This window comes from Euprymna scolopes, chromosome 10, assembly GCF_053919585.1.
Source record: "Euprymna scolopes isolate OS-2025 chromosome 10, ASM5391958v1, whole genome shotgun sequence".
Taxonomy (NCBI): domain Eukaryota; kingdom Metazoa; phylum Mollusca; class Cephalopoda; order Sepiida; family Sepiolidae; genus Euprymna; species Euprymna scolopes.
The window spans coordinates 20,762,983-20,779,134 of NC_136491.1; the positions used below are offsets into that span (position 1 = coordinate 20,762,983).

General features: G+C 35.0%; 1 protein-coding gene across 2 annotated transcripts in view; it reads right to left on the bottom strand.

Annotated features, from left to right (window-relative positions):
* The window catches only part of LOC145285846 (advillin-like), a 186,889-nt gene that overhangs the window by 83,807 nt on the left and 86,930 nt on the right, over positions 1-16,152 (bottom strand). For both annotated transcript variants that reach the window (XM_080134287.1, XM_080134288.1), the window contains exons 5-7: positions 13,930-14,057; positions 11,497-11,599; positions 3,457-3,567 (exon numbers count right to left, since the gene is read on the bottom strand). In XM_080134287.1, coding sequence (XP_079990413.1) covers positions 3,457-3,567; positions 11,497-11,599; positions 13,930-14,057 — 342 coding nt within the window. The remainder of the gene's footprint in view (positions 1-3,456; positions 3,568-11,496; positions 11,600-13,929; positions 14,058-16,152) is intronic.

A 16,152-nucleotide genomic window follows, 5' to 3' on the forward strand; every position in this document is an offset into this window, starting at 1 on the left:
CAAATCTCTCGATGGAGGCAACCTTTCTAGGGCAATTGCTCTTGACATATCTAAGGCCTTTGATAGGGTATGGCATAAAGGTTTACTTCACAAGATCTCTAGCTATGGTATAGCTGGAAATGTCTTCTTGATTATTAAATCATTTCTTTCTGATAGGTTCATAAGAGTAGTAGTTGAGGGGCAAAAATCAGAAGCTCACAGTATTAATGCTGGAGTCCCTCAGGGGTCCATCCTGGGCCCAACTCTTTTCCTGATCTACATTAATGATCTTCCAAATCACATCCTTACATCATTTGTAGACATTTATGCTGATGACACTACCATTTATGATAGCACATCTAAGACAGTAAACAACCAAGTTCTCTTCGATTCTCTCTCCTCTGATCTTGAGCACGTGGTACAATGGGGAAAGGAGTGGCTGGTTACTTTTAATGCATCTAAAACCAAGCTTCTATCTTTACATCATCAACATTCTGATCCCCATCTGGCATCGATTGAAATGAATGGCTCTCGTCTTCAGGAGGCCTCAAGTTTTGACAAGCTTCTGGGCTTGACCTTTACTCCTGATCTTAAATGGAACACGTACATCAAATCTGTTGCCAAGGCCGCTGGAAAAATGGTGGGATCTTTCTATCGATCCAGTAGATATCTCACTGCTGATGCAATTTTCTATCTATATAAGAGCCAGGTACGTCCAAGGACGGAATACTGTTGCCACATCTGGGCAGGAGCTGTTAGAAAGGACTTGTCCTGCCTTGATAAAGTTCAAAATAGACTTTGTGGCCTTGTAGGAGATGTCCTTTTTTTTTCCCTGCAACCTCTATCTCACAGAAGAGATGTTGCGAGTTTGTCTCTGATGTATCGTTATTTTCATGGAAAGTGTTCGACTGAGCTTCAGTCTATGGTCCCCCCTCGCCAAACTTTCACAAGAAACACTCGTCTAGCTGTACACACTATCAATAATTCTCCCTACTCTTTATCTGTGCCTAAACCTAAACGTAGATTCCATGATCAAAGCTTCTTTCTTAGAACTGCACGCCTGTGGAATTGTCTTCCGTTTTCCTGCTTTCCGGCTGACTACAATATAATTGTCTTCAAGTCTAACATAAACAAGTTCTTGATGAGCCGTTCCATATAAGTTAACAAATTTACTGAATTTCCATTACTAATGATTACTATATTGTCCAATATCTACTGTACACTCTTTAACCCTTATTCTCGAGTAGCCTCTTGGCCTTGATAATGTGGTGATTCCTGTGTAAAAAAAAAAAGTATCCAAATATTTTTTCATGTTTTACCCAGAAGCCTTGACACCGTTTGTTGTCGACAATCTTTAGTACGGCGGGCTAAAAATTCTGTGCCCCTCGAGTTTTATCAGAGATGACAAGTGAAAATCAGTCAACGATTTTCTCTGAAAAATTTTGACATGAACGACCGTTTTCCTGCTTTCCAGCTGACTACAATATAGTTGTCTTCAAGTCCAACGTAAACAAGTTCTTGATGAGCCGTTCCACTTAAGTTAACAAATTTACTGAATTTCCATTACTAACGATTACTATATTGTCCCATTGACTACTGTACACTCTTAACCCTTGATTGAGATTGTCGGACTGACTTCCTCATCTTAGTTGTTATCGTCACAACGTTTTGGCCATTTTGCCCTGCGGCCTTCATCAGGTGTTCTGTACCAAACTGAGGAACCGTTTGTTGAGCTGCCGAGGCTCAGCATGCCACACACTGAGCAGGTACCTTGTGAATATAATAAACCCATTAGCAGGCAAGTCAGCAACGCATGTAAAGAATTCTGCCCACTTCACGGAACTGATCAAGGGAGCACCCATCAGTACAAACCAAATGGTAAGCCTAGATGTGGTTAGCCTGTTCACTAAAGTCCCAACTAGTGAGGCACTAGCAGTAATTCAAGACAAACTAGCTGCGGACCTCTCCATAGAAGAGCGCACATGTGTACCATTGCCAAACTTAATGGAAATGCTGACATTCTGCATAGAAACAACCTACTTCAGAATGGGTACTGACCTATATCGACAAGAGGAGGGGCTAACTATGGGCTCGCCATTATCACCAGTGATGGGGAACATATACATGGAATACTTCGAAGACATGGCCTTAGGTTCAGCTCCCTTAAAGCCAACCATGTGGCTAAGATACGTTGATGCCACCTTCATACTCTGGCCCCATCAGGAAGACATCCAGGCTCTCCTAGACCATGTGAACTCAATAAGACCATCGATACAGTTCACAATGGAGAAAGAAAAAATAACCAACTGGCCTTCCTTGATATACTCATATCACACAGAGAGCATGGGTTTAAGACATCTGTATATCGCAAGCCTATCTTCACCGGACAATACCTTAACTTCAACTCCCATCACCCATACAGTATCAAACATGGAATCGCACGCTGCTTACAGCATCGAGCAGAGACAATAAGTAGCGACACCATTACATACCACCAAGAAATGGTCAGGTTGAAGAATACCTCCGTCGTAACAACTACCCCGATAGCATACTACCCACCAGACGTGTTAATAGTATAAGAGAGGAGAATGAAACCCCAAAACCTCCAACGGTCTGCCTACCATACATACGAGGCATTTCCGAAAAGATTCAGAGAATATGTGCCCCCTACAACATCAGGACTGTATTCAAGAACGAGTCAACACTCAGGCGACACCTGGTACGAGTGAAGCCCCGCATGGAGGAGAACATGACCAAGAACTGCATATACTCCATCCCATGCAGTTGCAGAAAGGTTTACAAGGGTGAAACATGCCGCCCAAGAACACCGAAAAGCGGTAACTAAAGGGGAGACGGAAAAATCGGGTATAGCCAACCATGTCTGGATGGAGAGAGGGGACCATCGCCCCCTACTACTCTTAACCCTTATCCTCTAGTGGTCTCTGGCCTTGATAAGTGGTTATGCCTATATTAAAAAAAAATTTAAAAAAATAAATAAATGTAACGTCTTTAATAATAAAGATGGTGATAACTCTAAAAACGTTGTATTTATGATGTTCTAAATTTCCGATCAGTGGATTCAATATAAAAAAAGACTTACCTAAAGCGTTCAAAATTTGTAGGCTAAAAATAAACTCACAATGGGACAAATAAATTCTCACTACTTTTCTGATACCCCCTCATATTTTGATATGCTCTTTCTTCCCTCACTTTTTCAACATTGTTGTCTGTGTAGGCCACAAATAAGCTTACAATAGGCTGCATGCAAATCACAGGCTCTATGTTTGACATACCTGTTTTGCAGTGAAGGGATAAGGTCTTGCTGGTAGTTGCAGTTTGGCCAAAGTCAACAACTAAGCCCCCTGATATTTGTAGGTACACTAGGATCGATATCTTGAATTTTCGTGCATAAAAAAAGTGTATTAATATATAAATGAATTACTACAGGAAAAGGCAAAACTAAAAAAAACTCCTCACCTTGATTTTTTCATAATAGTTTGCTTTCTTTCCAATCCATAGGAACATACATCGCTCAACATCCAGTATGAAAACATCCTTGCAAGACATGCTGCTCCAACTCATTGGTTTCTAAAATTGAGCATAAAATAGAAGAGTACATTTATTTTTAACCAAAAAATTAATTCAATACTTGTGTTTGGCATAAACAGTAATACACTTGTATACAGGGTAAAACAATAAAATTGCCGCCCTAAAAAGACAACATGATTCAGTTTCCACTTGATAAAAACTATTGCCCAGTTGTATACAAATCCCACGAGCGATAGGAGCTTTCCATCATGTCTAAGAGTGACACAATGCTCAAGGAGCGAGATCAGAGATGCGCCACGGTACAATTTATGCTCTCTACTGATCCAAGTTATGACAACAGGACCATTGCCAACACCCTCAAAATGCAAATCCGGATGGTTCAACAAAGTTTCTGGCTACAGTTATGGTGTTTGATGTGGTTTCACGTGAGGACCACATCATGCCACCTCACATCTTCAAAGTCGGCTTGAAAGTTAATACCAAAGTGTACTTGGACGTGCTGAAGAGTGTGGTGATACCCTGGTGCAATTAAGTGGCCTCTGGTAGGCCCTGGGTGTGGCAGCTGGACTCAGCGCTGACCCACAAGTCTAAAGAGATCTAGGCTTGGTTTGAGAAGGAGTGCTACGACTTTGTACCCTTCTCTCACTGACCCCCCCACCTCCTCCCCGACCTGAACCGGCTGGACTACTTCGTTTGGTCATACATCAAGAACATCATCAACATGACCCCCTACAACACCAAAGCCAGCCTGATCGCCACCATATGCAGAATATTGCCAAGCTCTTATTGGCGCTTGTGGAGAAGGTATCTTCCCAGTTATGGACCTGTATTGAGGTTGAAGGCGACTACATTGTGTTGTGGTGGCACACATTCATTTGCATATGTGGATAGTAATTACACATAAATAGTAAGACTCAGTTAGTCTGAGGGTGTGTTCACCAGAAGCCACCAAAGGCCGCCGAGAGCAGATATGTTTCTCCAGCAAAGACTCTCTTATTTGACACCATTATGTAAATATCCTGTAAATATACCTTTTCCTAATACACTTCTTATTTGATCTACCTTTGTTGTTGAGTCGTCATTTGTATTGCTTTCTACGTTACTTGTTTCAACCTGCAAACTTAACACATTGAATAGATGTCAGCTCTACTACATAATCAAGTTACCTGAATTGATTTTTCAGTAAAAGTTTAAAAATAAAGCTGTAGTGTTCTTTTCTTTAGGGCGATAAATTTATCGTTACCTCCTGTACTTCGGTGTGGAATCTTATTTGTCGCCGTTAATTGCTGGCATTTTAAACTGTGTGTCCGCCATCTTTAAATATCTTACCACATGGTTGCAGACAAGCATTGTTATAAATACTACACAAAATGAATATGCACTCACTACACAAGTCGTGGTCGTACACTTGTTGTCTACGTTGGAGTCTGGTGCTCGATTTACAACCAGCAAGGTGCCCTGAGTTGTGATCGGATGTTTTTTCCTTCTTTTTTTTTTAAATTAAAAGAAGGTTCTAAAAGAAATGATGCCAGAGGATAAACATTGCAGTTATGAGTTGTTTTTTTTTAGCAGTTTGCAGAGAAATAAAATTACATTAAGGATGAGAGACCTTTTATAGATGTTGATTATTCTATATATATAAAAATGTAAATTTGGTTTGTTAAAAGTGAATAAAACCATATTTCTATGTTACCAATTTATTTGAAATTTTCAGACAACCCATCTTTAGAGTCGAGGGATGTTTTTATGTTATTAAAATAAATTTACCTCGCGAATTATTAAAATATTAAATAAAATAAATATATTTTTTTAACCGTTAGTGCGAATCTGCTCTGTTGATAAAACTAAACTTCCGGTGCGATTCATTGCACAGCCACGAATTGACGAAAAAGAAGATTTCATTTTCTGTTTACTCGATAAGTAAAAAAAAACAAACAAAAAAAACATAATTTATTTGTTTATCTTCCAAATTTTTTAATTTACACATTTTTCTTTATTATATAAGGCCAAAAAAAGTTTGTCGCTTGCTTTTTGAGTTTTTTTTTTAATAATATAATAATAGAATAATAACGTTATTTAGAAAGCCATTCTTAACATGGGGAGGACGTTTTGTTACTATTCTATACTTTCACCTAACAATTTAATAAACAAAAGATGGTACTTATGCAGAGAAGATACCGTGCTGAAATAACGCTATTAAAAAAACATAATTCATTTGTTTATCTTCCAAATTTTTTAATTTACACATTTTTTCTTTATTATATGAGGCAAAAACAAAAGTTTGTCGCTTGCTTTTTGAGTTTTTTTTTTTTTGTTTTTTCGATATAAGATTGGTTGGTAAAGTACAGTTTTTTTTTTGTCTGCGCTATTTTTTAAATCGTATTTCCAGGTTTAATTACAGTTTTATTATATGTTTTTTATTCAATTGTAAGGTTAAAATACACCCTCCCCTCCCCATGTTAAGAATGGCTTTTTAAATATTAACGTTATTATTACAACACGGATCACTCTCTGCATGAGTACTGTACTTTCACCTAATAATTTAATAAACAAAACATGGTACTTATGCAGAGAAAGTACCATAATAATATAATAATAGAATAATAACGTTATTTAGAAAGCCATTCTTAACATGGGGAGGACGTTTTGTTACTATTCTATACTTTCACCTAACAATTTAATAAACAAAAGATGGTACTTATGCAGAGAAGATACCGTGCTGAAATAATGCTATTAAGAAAGCCATTCTTAACATGGGAAAGAGAGAGTGTTCTGTAACTATGTTTATATTTTCACCTAACAATTTAATAAACAAAAGATAGTACTTATGCAGATAAGGTACCGTGCTGAAATAATACCGTTATTTAGAAAGCTATTCTTAACATGGGGAGGGAGTTTTGCATCTATTCTATACTTTCACCTAACAATTTAATAAACAAAAATAGATAGTACGTATGCATAGAAAATACCGTGCTGAAATAATGTTATTTAGAAAGACATTCTTAACATGGGGATGACATTTTGTAACTATTCTGTCCTTTCACCTAACAATTTAAAAACAAAACATGGTACTTATGCAGAGAAGCTACCCCGCTGAAATAATGCCGTTATTATTTAGAAAGCCATTCTTAACATGGGGATAGGGGTGTTTTGTAACTATTCTGGACTTTCACCTAACAATTTATTAAACAAAAGTTAAACTTAAGCAGACAAGGAACAGTACTGAATCATTAACATTATTTAGAAAGCCATTCTTAACATCGGGAGGGAGGATGTTTTCTAACTATTCTGTACTTTCGGTGCTGATGCAGAGAGTGATCTGCGCTATTTTTTAAATCGCATTTCCACGTTTAATTAAAGTTTTATGGTATGTTTTTTATTCAATTGTAAGGTTAAAGTACAGAATAGGTACAAAACCCCCTCCCCATGTTAAGAATGGCTTTTTAAATAATAACGTTATTATTTCAGCAAGGATCACTCTCTGCATGAATACCGATTAACGTTTTGTTCTTTGATTTTTTTGTTTTTTTTTCAAGAAAACCTTTTTTTTACAAAGATTGAAAGTGAACGTTTTTTCTTTTTTTTTACAGAAGTTGTTTTTATATAAGAAAATATGAATGCTTATAAAGAAATTGGGTACTCGTGCACTTATTGATTCGTGCTGAAATAATAACGTTATTATTTAAAAAGCCATTCTTAACATTGGGAGAAGAGGGTGTTTTGTACCTATTCTGTACTTTAACCTTACAATTGAATGAAAAAAAAACGGTAAATTTTTAGATTAGGTCCACCTCCACAATTTTCTTTTAAATGACGACTTTTGGAGGTTTTCGACTATGCTGAATACGGAAATCGCATTGAAATTTTGCAGAAATAAGTGGTTATCGAGATATCAAAAATTTGTATAATGCATTGTAATCTCTGGCAGCCGTCTTTTTTACACGCTTGCACGCGTCATAAACAAATCTACGCGCGTAACAAATATGGCCGCCAAAGAATACAATGCATAAAACAACTATCTATATCTCGATAACTACTTATTTCTGCAAAATTTCACTGCGATTTCTGTATTCAGCATAGTCGGAAACCTATAAATGTGGTCATTTAAAAGAAAATTGTAGAGGTGGACCTAATCTAAAAAAATATCAAAAAAACATAAAACTTTAATTAAGCTTGGAAATACAATTTAAAAAAATAGCACGGATCAGTAAGTGCATTAGCACCCATTAATCGACTCACGTGACCTTATTAACAAATATTATCAAAGGCAAGATATGTTACTTTATTACCGAAATGGATAATTTTTTTGTTTTTTTAATGCAAAATTTTTATTTGACTCAAAAAAACACAGCGTTTACTGTTATATTTGAAAATTACAAATGGCGGCAGACTGTGTTAACACATTAGGTTTGGGAAAATGAGTTAAAACTAAAAAAAACTATACAAAATACTGTTAAAAACCACTGAATACATGTCCACCTATGTCACAGTAACATATATTGAGTGAGTTCCTGACAGTATTTTGTATAGTTTTTTTAGTTTTAACTCATTTTCCCAAAGTTAATGTGTTCAACAGTCTGCCGCCATTTGTATTTTTCAAATATACAGATAAACACTACATTTTTTCAAACCGATTAAACATTTTACACTAAATAAAAACACTAAAATCTTATCCAGTTAGGTAGAAAAGTAACTTATCTTGCCTTTGATTACATTTATTTGTTATATTTATTTTTCAACAACTTTTTCGTTTCTGTGTTTAGTAATACAAACCTGTTTTATTTACTATAACGTTTAGTCGGCTTGAAGAACAGTGTTTATCAGTGTATTTGAAAAATACAAACGGTGATGGACATTGTTGATGATGTTAAGTTTGAGAAAATGATTTAAAACTAAAAAACTATACAAAATACTATCAGAAACCCACCGAATATGTCAGCCTATGTCACAATAACATATAATCAGTAGGTGTCTGACATTGTTTTGTATAGTTTTTAACTGATTTTCCCAAACTTAACGTATTCAACAGAGTCTGCGACCATTCGTCTTTTTCAAATACATAGATAAACACTGTGTTTTTGAGCCGATTAAACATTTTACATTAAATAAAAACACTAAAAAATTATCCAGTTAGATAGAAACGTAATTTACCTTACCTTTGCTTTCATTTATTCGTTTTTGAACAACTTTTTCGAATCTGTGTATAGTACCCCCCCCCTCTTACCAAAATATTAATTAAAAACTCACATTTTTGAATACAATAAAAAAGGAAACTATTTAGCGTTTCAATGGTTTAGCAACTTTCGGCTTAATCCACTGAATGTTGGTCGAGCCCAAGCCATGATTGATGGTAACACCCGAGGATCCGGATCCAATTCTGCAAGAGTGCCATATTTTTTTTATTTTCGCCTTTTTTTTTTTTTTTTTTACTCTTTGGAGTGGATTGCTGTACTAAGAATATAAGAAACATGCATTTTCTCTTTTTATTAGAATTTTCCATTACACAAAATTAAGCCACAGCAACGCGTGGCAGGGTACAGCTAGTATATATATATATATATATATATATATATATATGTTGCAAACTGGTCTTATTAGGGGGAGGAATATTGTGTTATACTTGTTGAGTGTTCGTATTAGAGAGAGAGAGAGAGAGAGAGAGAGAGAGAGAGAGAGAGAGAGAGAGAGAGACGGTACATTTTAATTCAGAGACGGGACATGTAATACAATTTGATGAGGGAGATATATTAGAGATGCATTTATACAGTTTGTGAATGTTTCTATGACATATATTTTTAGAGATAAGGATTATCAGTTCTTTTATCACAGGCGGAACAGTCATTATTTCTTGATAGAAAGGTGATACATTTCTTAGATGATGAAGAGACACATTACTTAGATGGGTTTATACACAAAGTTCATATAAATACAATTTCACTTTACCTTTGTTTTGGTAGAATGACACAACACAAGACGACAGTTACAAAATGATGATGCTTCTTTTATTTCTTGACCGATCAATGATTTCACATCAAGGAATTCAAAGTCCTACATGATTTCAACTTCTAACCTTTCGCTTCCAAAGGGAGATTCCTTCTGACCAATGTCAGCTCTGTCTGTCCAACTCTATCCAACACTCTCTCGACTCTCTCTCTCGACTCTCTCTTTTGACTCAATAAACTCCAACTATCTCTTAACCATGACGTCATTGCATGACCAACCCGTGCATCTCGATCCCATGGCCTAGACATGCTTCACGTGTTTCGTTCCCCCATGTCCGAGCATGTGCCCGACTCACGTGGTCTTGAACTCACGTGTATTGTTCACACATGTCTGCAAACAAGAATTCTCTAACCTATTTTTGGTCTAACCTATTTTTCAATATGTTTAACATTTGTTCGTTTTCAAATACCTTATTTTAATTTCATTTTTATAAACAGAATTGAATCATCAAATCCTTTTTTGCAATAACATTTCTAAACAACGAATTCCTTTTCAACAAACATATCTGTTATTTATTTTAAAACTAATAATTGGAATACTTCTGAATCTTAATTCCAAACCTAGCTTCCCAGGTTCGAATTCTCGAACTATCCTATCTCATTTTTACTTACGTACAAGAACAGGCGACCTGTTCTCGTAACATATATATCGTGCATAATATATATATATATATATATATATATATATATATATATATATATATATATATATATATATGTAATTGAAATAGAATAAAAAGTGGACCTTAGGTTTGATTGCTGTAATACTTTGATTAAAGAAAATTGGAAGGTTCTACTTATAGACACTGGCGATGGGAACTGACCAATCAAATGAATCCACGTTCTGCTAGAAACCAATCAGAAACCGAAATTGCTCTGTAAAATATTGGATTTTTTAGAATTCTCGCACATAATTTTTCATCTTCAAGACTTATACAGATCAACTACCCACTGAAAACACTTTTTCATCTCTAAAGCTTATACAGATCAGAGTGGACCTAGGAGCAATGGCAATTAAAAGGTGGTGCCACATTCCCCAAACCCTGCAAGCTGGGGCCTCATCATTGGATATAGTTTAAGGTCATATCTAGGACCTGTTGCGAGTTGTGTTGAATTATTTGATTTGTGATTTTATTTTCTTGCTGTTTTTTGACACTTGATGAAGTCATGTGACTGATAATGCAATATCATCACCGTTCTTTATTAGTAGATTTGAATGCATAGAAGTTGGATCTTAAGGAAGACATTATATCTCAAATAAGTCAGTCAGTTTGTACTTAGTGTCTGTCAATATTATATATTGTTGCACTGATGTATCTGGAAAAAGATGAAACAAGCTTGTTTGTGGAGGGATTTAGTTTTCTCCCACTGCAAGAACAGTGACACCGGTGTCGGAAAGTGAGATTGAGAAAACAGCGCCCCCAATGAGGGGCACTATGACCTGCAAAAGTGTCTAGGCAGCTCCGTCTGCATTTCATGGTAAGTGCGACTCAGGCGATTATCAATAAACTAAACCCTTCTCATAGAAGAAATGCTTCCCAACACATTGGAAAGCCTCATTAGTTTGCCTCGTGTTTAAAAATATTGGAGTTTGGTCTTCTGCATCTCAGTACAGACCAGTTAGTCTTCTGTGTGTCAAGAGCAAGTTGCTTGAATCGGTACTAAATAGAATAATTGTCAACCAACTCAGCAAAAACAACTCAATGACAATCAATATTGTTTCCATCCTGAGATATCTATAGCTGATGTACTGGCATATAGATCTACTTCACAAGAAGATATAAAGAAAGTTACATTGTTTAATTAAAATCAATTTGCATGATACAAAATTTTGTTTTTGTCAGATACTTTTTAAATTTATAATTGCTCTGGAAGTTTAGAATCATAAAGTCGTCTAATATCTATTAAGATTAAGCACCTGAATTTTGCTAGACAAGAAAAATAGATTATAAATAAAACGACTTACTTGGTCGAGAATAATGTTCCGTTTACCTTTCACCTGCCACAATTTGTCGTCATAGTTTTGCTTGATGGTCGTAAAACTGTGATAGTAACCGCCGGACTCATACCTACAGAAATGGAAACGATAAATATGGGAGGCAACTGGGAATACCATAAAGTATTTATTTTTTTTTTACTTTAGTTTTTAATGTTTTTGTTTTACTTTTCTTTAATGATTTGCATGAGTGAAGGATATTCTTAACCACATGTAAATGTTGTGGAATGTAGAATTTATTTTGAGATGAGTAATGACATTATTTGGATTATATATATATATATATATATATATATATATATATATATATATATATATATATATATTATATATATATATATATATATATTATATATATATATATATTATATTATATATATATATATATATATATATATATATATATATATATATATATATATATATATATATATATATATATATATATATATATATATATATATATATATATATATATATATATATATATATATATATATATATATATATATATATATATATATATATATATATATATATATATATATACTTCTACCCTATATATATATATAAATAATTTTTTTTACCGGGCCCATTATATAAACAAAGAAAATTGCTCCGGGGAAATGCCTACTTCGGACCATTACATTGTGATGTGGATTACTCAGAATACAATTTGGATCATTTTACAACACTGCTATCAAAGACATTCTGGTGGCAAATGGAAACATACCAGCTGCAAGTTGCATGATTAAACAGGGGTATAAAAGATTATCTCCCTTGATAAAACGTGCTAAAATAAAGATGTCAAAATATAGGAGGTGATGATGCCACGCCCCAGAGAGAGAAACAAAAGGATTTTTAAAAGTCAGTCCAAGTCAGGAAGCGGAACAGACAAGACGTTTCTGACAATGTACGCATCTAAGTGTATGTTGCGTCGAGACTCTGTCTGTGTTGCCATCTTTAAAGTTAAGTTAGGAAAATTAAGTAAGAAATAATTCATGTAAAAAATTCTGGAAACTTGTTTTCATGTATGAGTAGTTATTCTTCTTAAGAATCAAAAGAATGGATGGTCAACAACTGCGCGCATATGTGTAAAAGAGACTATTTAATTTATCACGTTACTTGATTGCTCACAGGTGAAAACGTGTATGTGCAAAAGTGTGCGGTTATGTAATCGATGAGGTTTGTATAATATTTGAAAATGTTACAAATACACAACGTGTTGAAGTTTATACTTTCTTATATTTTTTATACTTGTAAACCAGCGTTTTCGCCCTCAGCGTTCATCAAGATGACATGATGACAGATGAAGAGAAGAGAAGATGAAGATGAATAGCACCCCAGGGCAAACAAAGTTGGGGGTCGGTGGTTATTGAGAGGGTATGGTTCTACATATGAGAATTACAGTTTTGTCTGAGTTGCTAATGTTGATCACTTGAGAGAGAGAGAGAGAGAGAGAGAGAGAGAGAGAGAGAGAAGAAAATTACTTTCGTAGTTTAAAATAACAGTACATCTTTCTGGGCGGTAAAAAGAAGAAGAAGAAGGAGGAGGAGGAGGAGGAGGAGGAGAAGAAGAAAAAGAAGAAGAAGAAGAAGAAGAAGAAGAAGAGTACATCTTTCTTGGCAGATAAACGAAAAGATGTTATATTTTTTATTAGTTGATCAATCGAACCTAAACTGAACTGCTTGGAAATTTTTTGAGTCCAGAGCACGTTATCTGCGTCCCTTGCTCTCACAAACAGGCTTTTATAGACATCTCCATAGAACGTTTTAGATTTCATCGTTCTCGTTTTAAACATACACGCATTTGATCAGCGAATCCTATGCGGAGATAGTTGATCACATATGCATACTTCATTTGACGCCCTATTCTCGATATGAGAACCACTCAAGTAGGAAGTGAAAGAAATAAGTGAACATGAACAAACCTGAACCAAAACTTTTTCAACACTTTATGCAAATGACTGATCCCAGTAAAATGCAAGAACTGCATGTCTGTCAGTCCATTTGAAACTCTTGATCAAGTATCAAGCAATGCTCAGGACATTGGGCATGTTTTGCACAAATATATTGACAATGACCGATGATTAATTTTCAAAGTGATTCAAGTCCAAAACTTGCATCATTGTTCCCCCCCTCTCACTCCAGCGCTCAATTTGATCAGTTGAAAATTCGTTATAAAGCAATCTGAGAATTAAGGTTAGTTTTGCTGTTAGTGTTTGTTTAAAAAACAAAATTAGACTATTACATTCAATAGTTATTACAAATCATGTGTGATGAAATGCATGTGCTAAAGAGAGAGCTCAAGGCTGGTGGCCTTGAGTCAAACTCGTGCAGGTGCAAAAAATAATAAAACAATATGAGATTGACTTAAAAAAAAAAAAAAATTAAAAAGTCTCACGTGATTCTTGGAAAATAACTGAGAAATATTTTAGATTCAAATCCTTCAATTTCTCTGAACTGCACAGTTTGTCCGTCGAAAAAGTCATCAAGTTCGACAGCCTTCATGGCTGCCATTCCAGCCTCATCCTGGAATAAACATAAATTCAATCCAAATGATAATTTCAAAGAAAAGTGATTTTAGGGGGAAAATTGCTGCTGCAAATTGTCTCAGAACAAATTATTTATGTATATACCATCGTCACATGATTTTTGACACGAAATTGATGGGGATAGAACAAATGAATTTCTACCTGATTCCTACAAGAAAGATATAGATAGTAGCAACAACCAACTTAGGGACCAGATAACTGCTGCACGTTACAGGACAAATGACAGTTGGGAAAACAGAAATCAAAGGTATCCACTGAGACAAAAAAACAAAAAACGAACAAAAAAAAAAAACACATATTTAAACGATTATATCACCTGAAATGAACTAAATGATGAAGAAGGTATAAATTACTGTGAAACAAAAATTATCCCTGGAGCCTATTAAGAAGCCATAAATTCCTCGGATGCAGAAAAATGGAAATTGATAATAGAGAAGGAGATGGATTCCTTAAAGGAAAACAATTCTTTAATTCTGATAATTCTCCCTGAAAACAAAAATGTGGTTGGCGGTAAATGGGTGTATAACATTAAGATAACAAAATAATGATGAACACAAAGTTAGATATGTTGCCAAGGGATACTGTCAGACAAAAATGTAGACTATTACGAAACATATGCACCCACCACAAAAATGACCATTATTTGAATCCTAATGCAACTTTTTGCACAGTATGGATTGATAATCCACCAAATGGATGTCAAATCAGCGCACTTAAATGCAATAATAGACTGTAATATTTATATCCAACAACCTGAAGGATACACTGTCTCAGGCAAGGAAAAACTCGTTCGGAAATTAAATAAGTCACTTTATGGGCTAAAACAGAGTGGTAAAAATTGGAGCAACTTATTAAAGAAAATTTCTGAAAAAAATTTTGAACCAAAACATTATTGACCCATGTATGTTCGTGGAACTTGATGATAATAAAATAATTATTATTTTAGTATAGGTTGATGATATCTTGATTGCCGCAAATAACTTAAGCACAGTACTCAAGCAAAAGTTAACATGAAAGACTTAGATCAGATCTCACGATTTCTTGGTGTATTCATAATCAAACCAAATGAAATACAAATGAACCGACAGGCATATGCTGAGAAAATACCGGAAAAGTTTAATATGTTAGAATGCAAGCCCAGATTAACACCTTGTGAACAGAAATTAATTTTTTCGAAAGAAGCAACTGCCTTTGATTCTACAAAGTACATGGAGGCTATAGAAAGCTTAGTTTATCTATCTACCTGTATTAGACCTGGTATTTCATGAGTCGTAAATAAATTATCACAATTTAATCAGAACCCCACAATTGAACACTGGAATGCAGTTAAACATGTATTCAGATAGTAATTGTCTGTATTTTTAAGATGAGGTGTTTTCATTGATTGAGATTGTCGGACTGACTTCCTCATCTTGGTTGTTATTGTCACAACGTTTCGGCCGTTTCCTAGTGACATATGGCCGAGTGGTCCTAGACGTTGTATCAAAGCTTACAGTTACCCAAAGGTGATGAGTTCAATCCTGAACGAAGGCAGTGAAAAAGTAACATTCAAAACAAAGAATCAGCAACTATGTCCCAAAGCCTAGCTGGAGTCCGAACACGGTACCCCCGTAATAATAATAAAGGGTTGGGTTCGAGACTCCTAACAAACGGTTCCCCAGTTCGATACAAAACACCTGATGAAGGCCGTATTCAGATATTTAAAGAGATCTTTAGATTTTTGTTTATCTTTAAAGAAATGTGAAAGCGGCCTAAAGTTTACAGGATTTACTGATGCTGATTGGAGAAGCTCTGAAGACAGGAAAAGCACATCTCGATATTGTTTCTAAATGAACAAGGTCCCGTTATTTCCTGGAAAAGCAAGAAGCGGCTTTCAGTAGTTTTATCTACATGTGAAACTGAATATACAGCAATGACACCAGCCATACAAGAAGCTCATTACCTCACACAATTAATACAAAAGAAATGGAATCAAGCACGTAGACATAAAGCACTATTATATAAGGGAAAAGATAAATGATGCCAACGAACAAAAATACAGCAGGCTGCTTCAAAAAGCCCCTGGCAAAGAC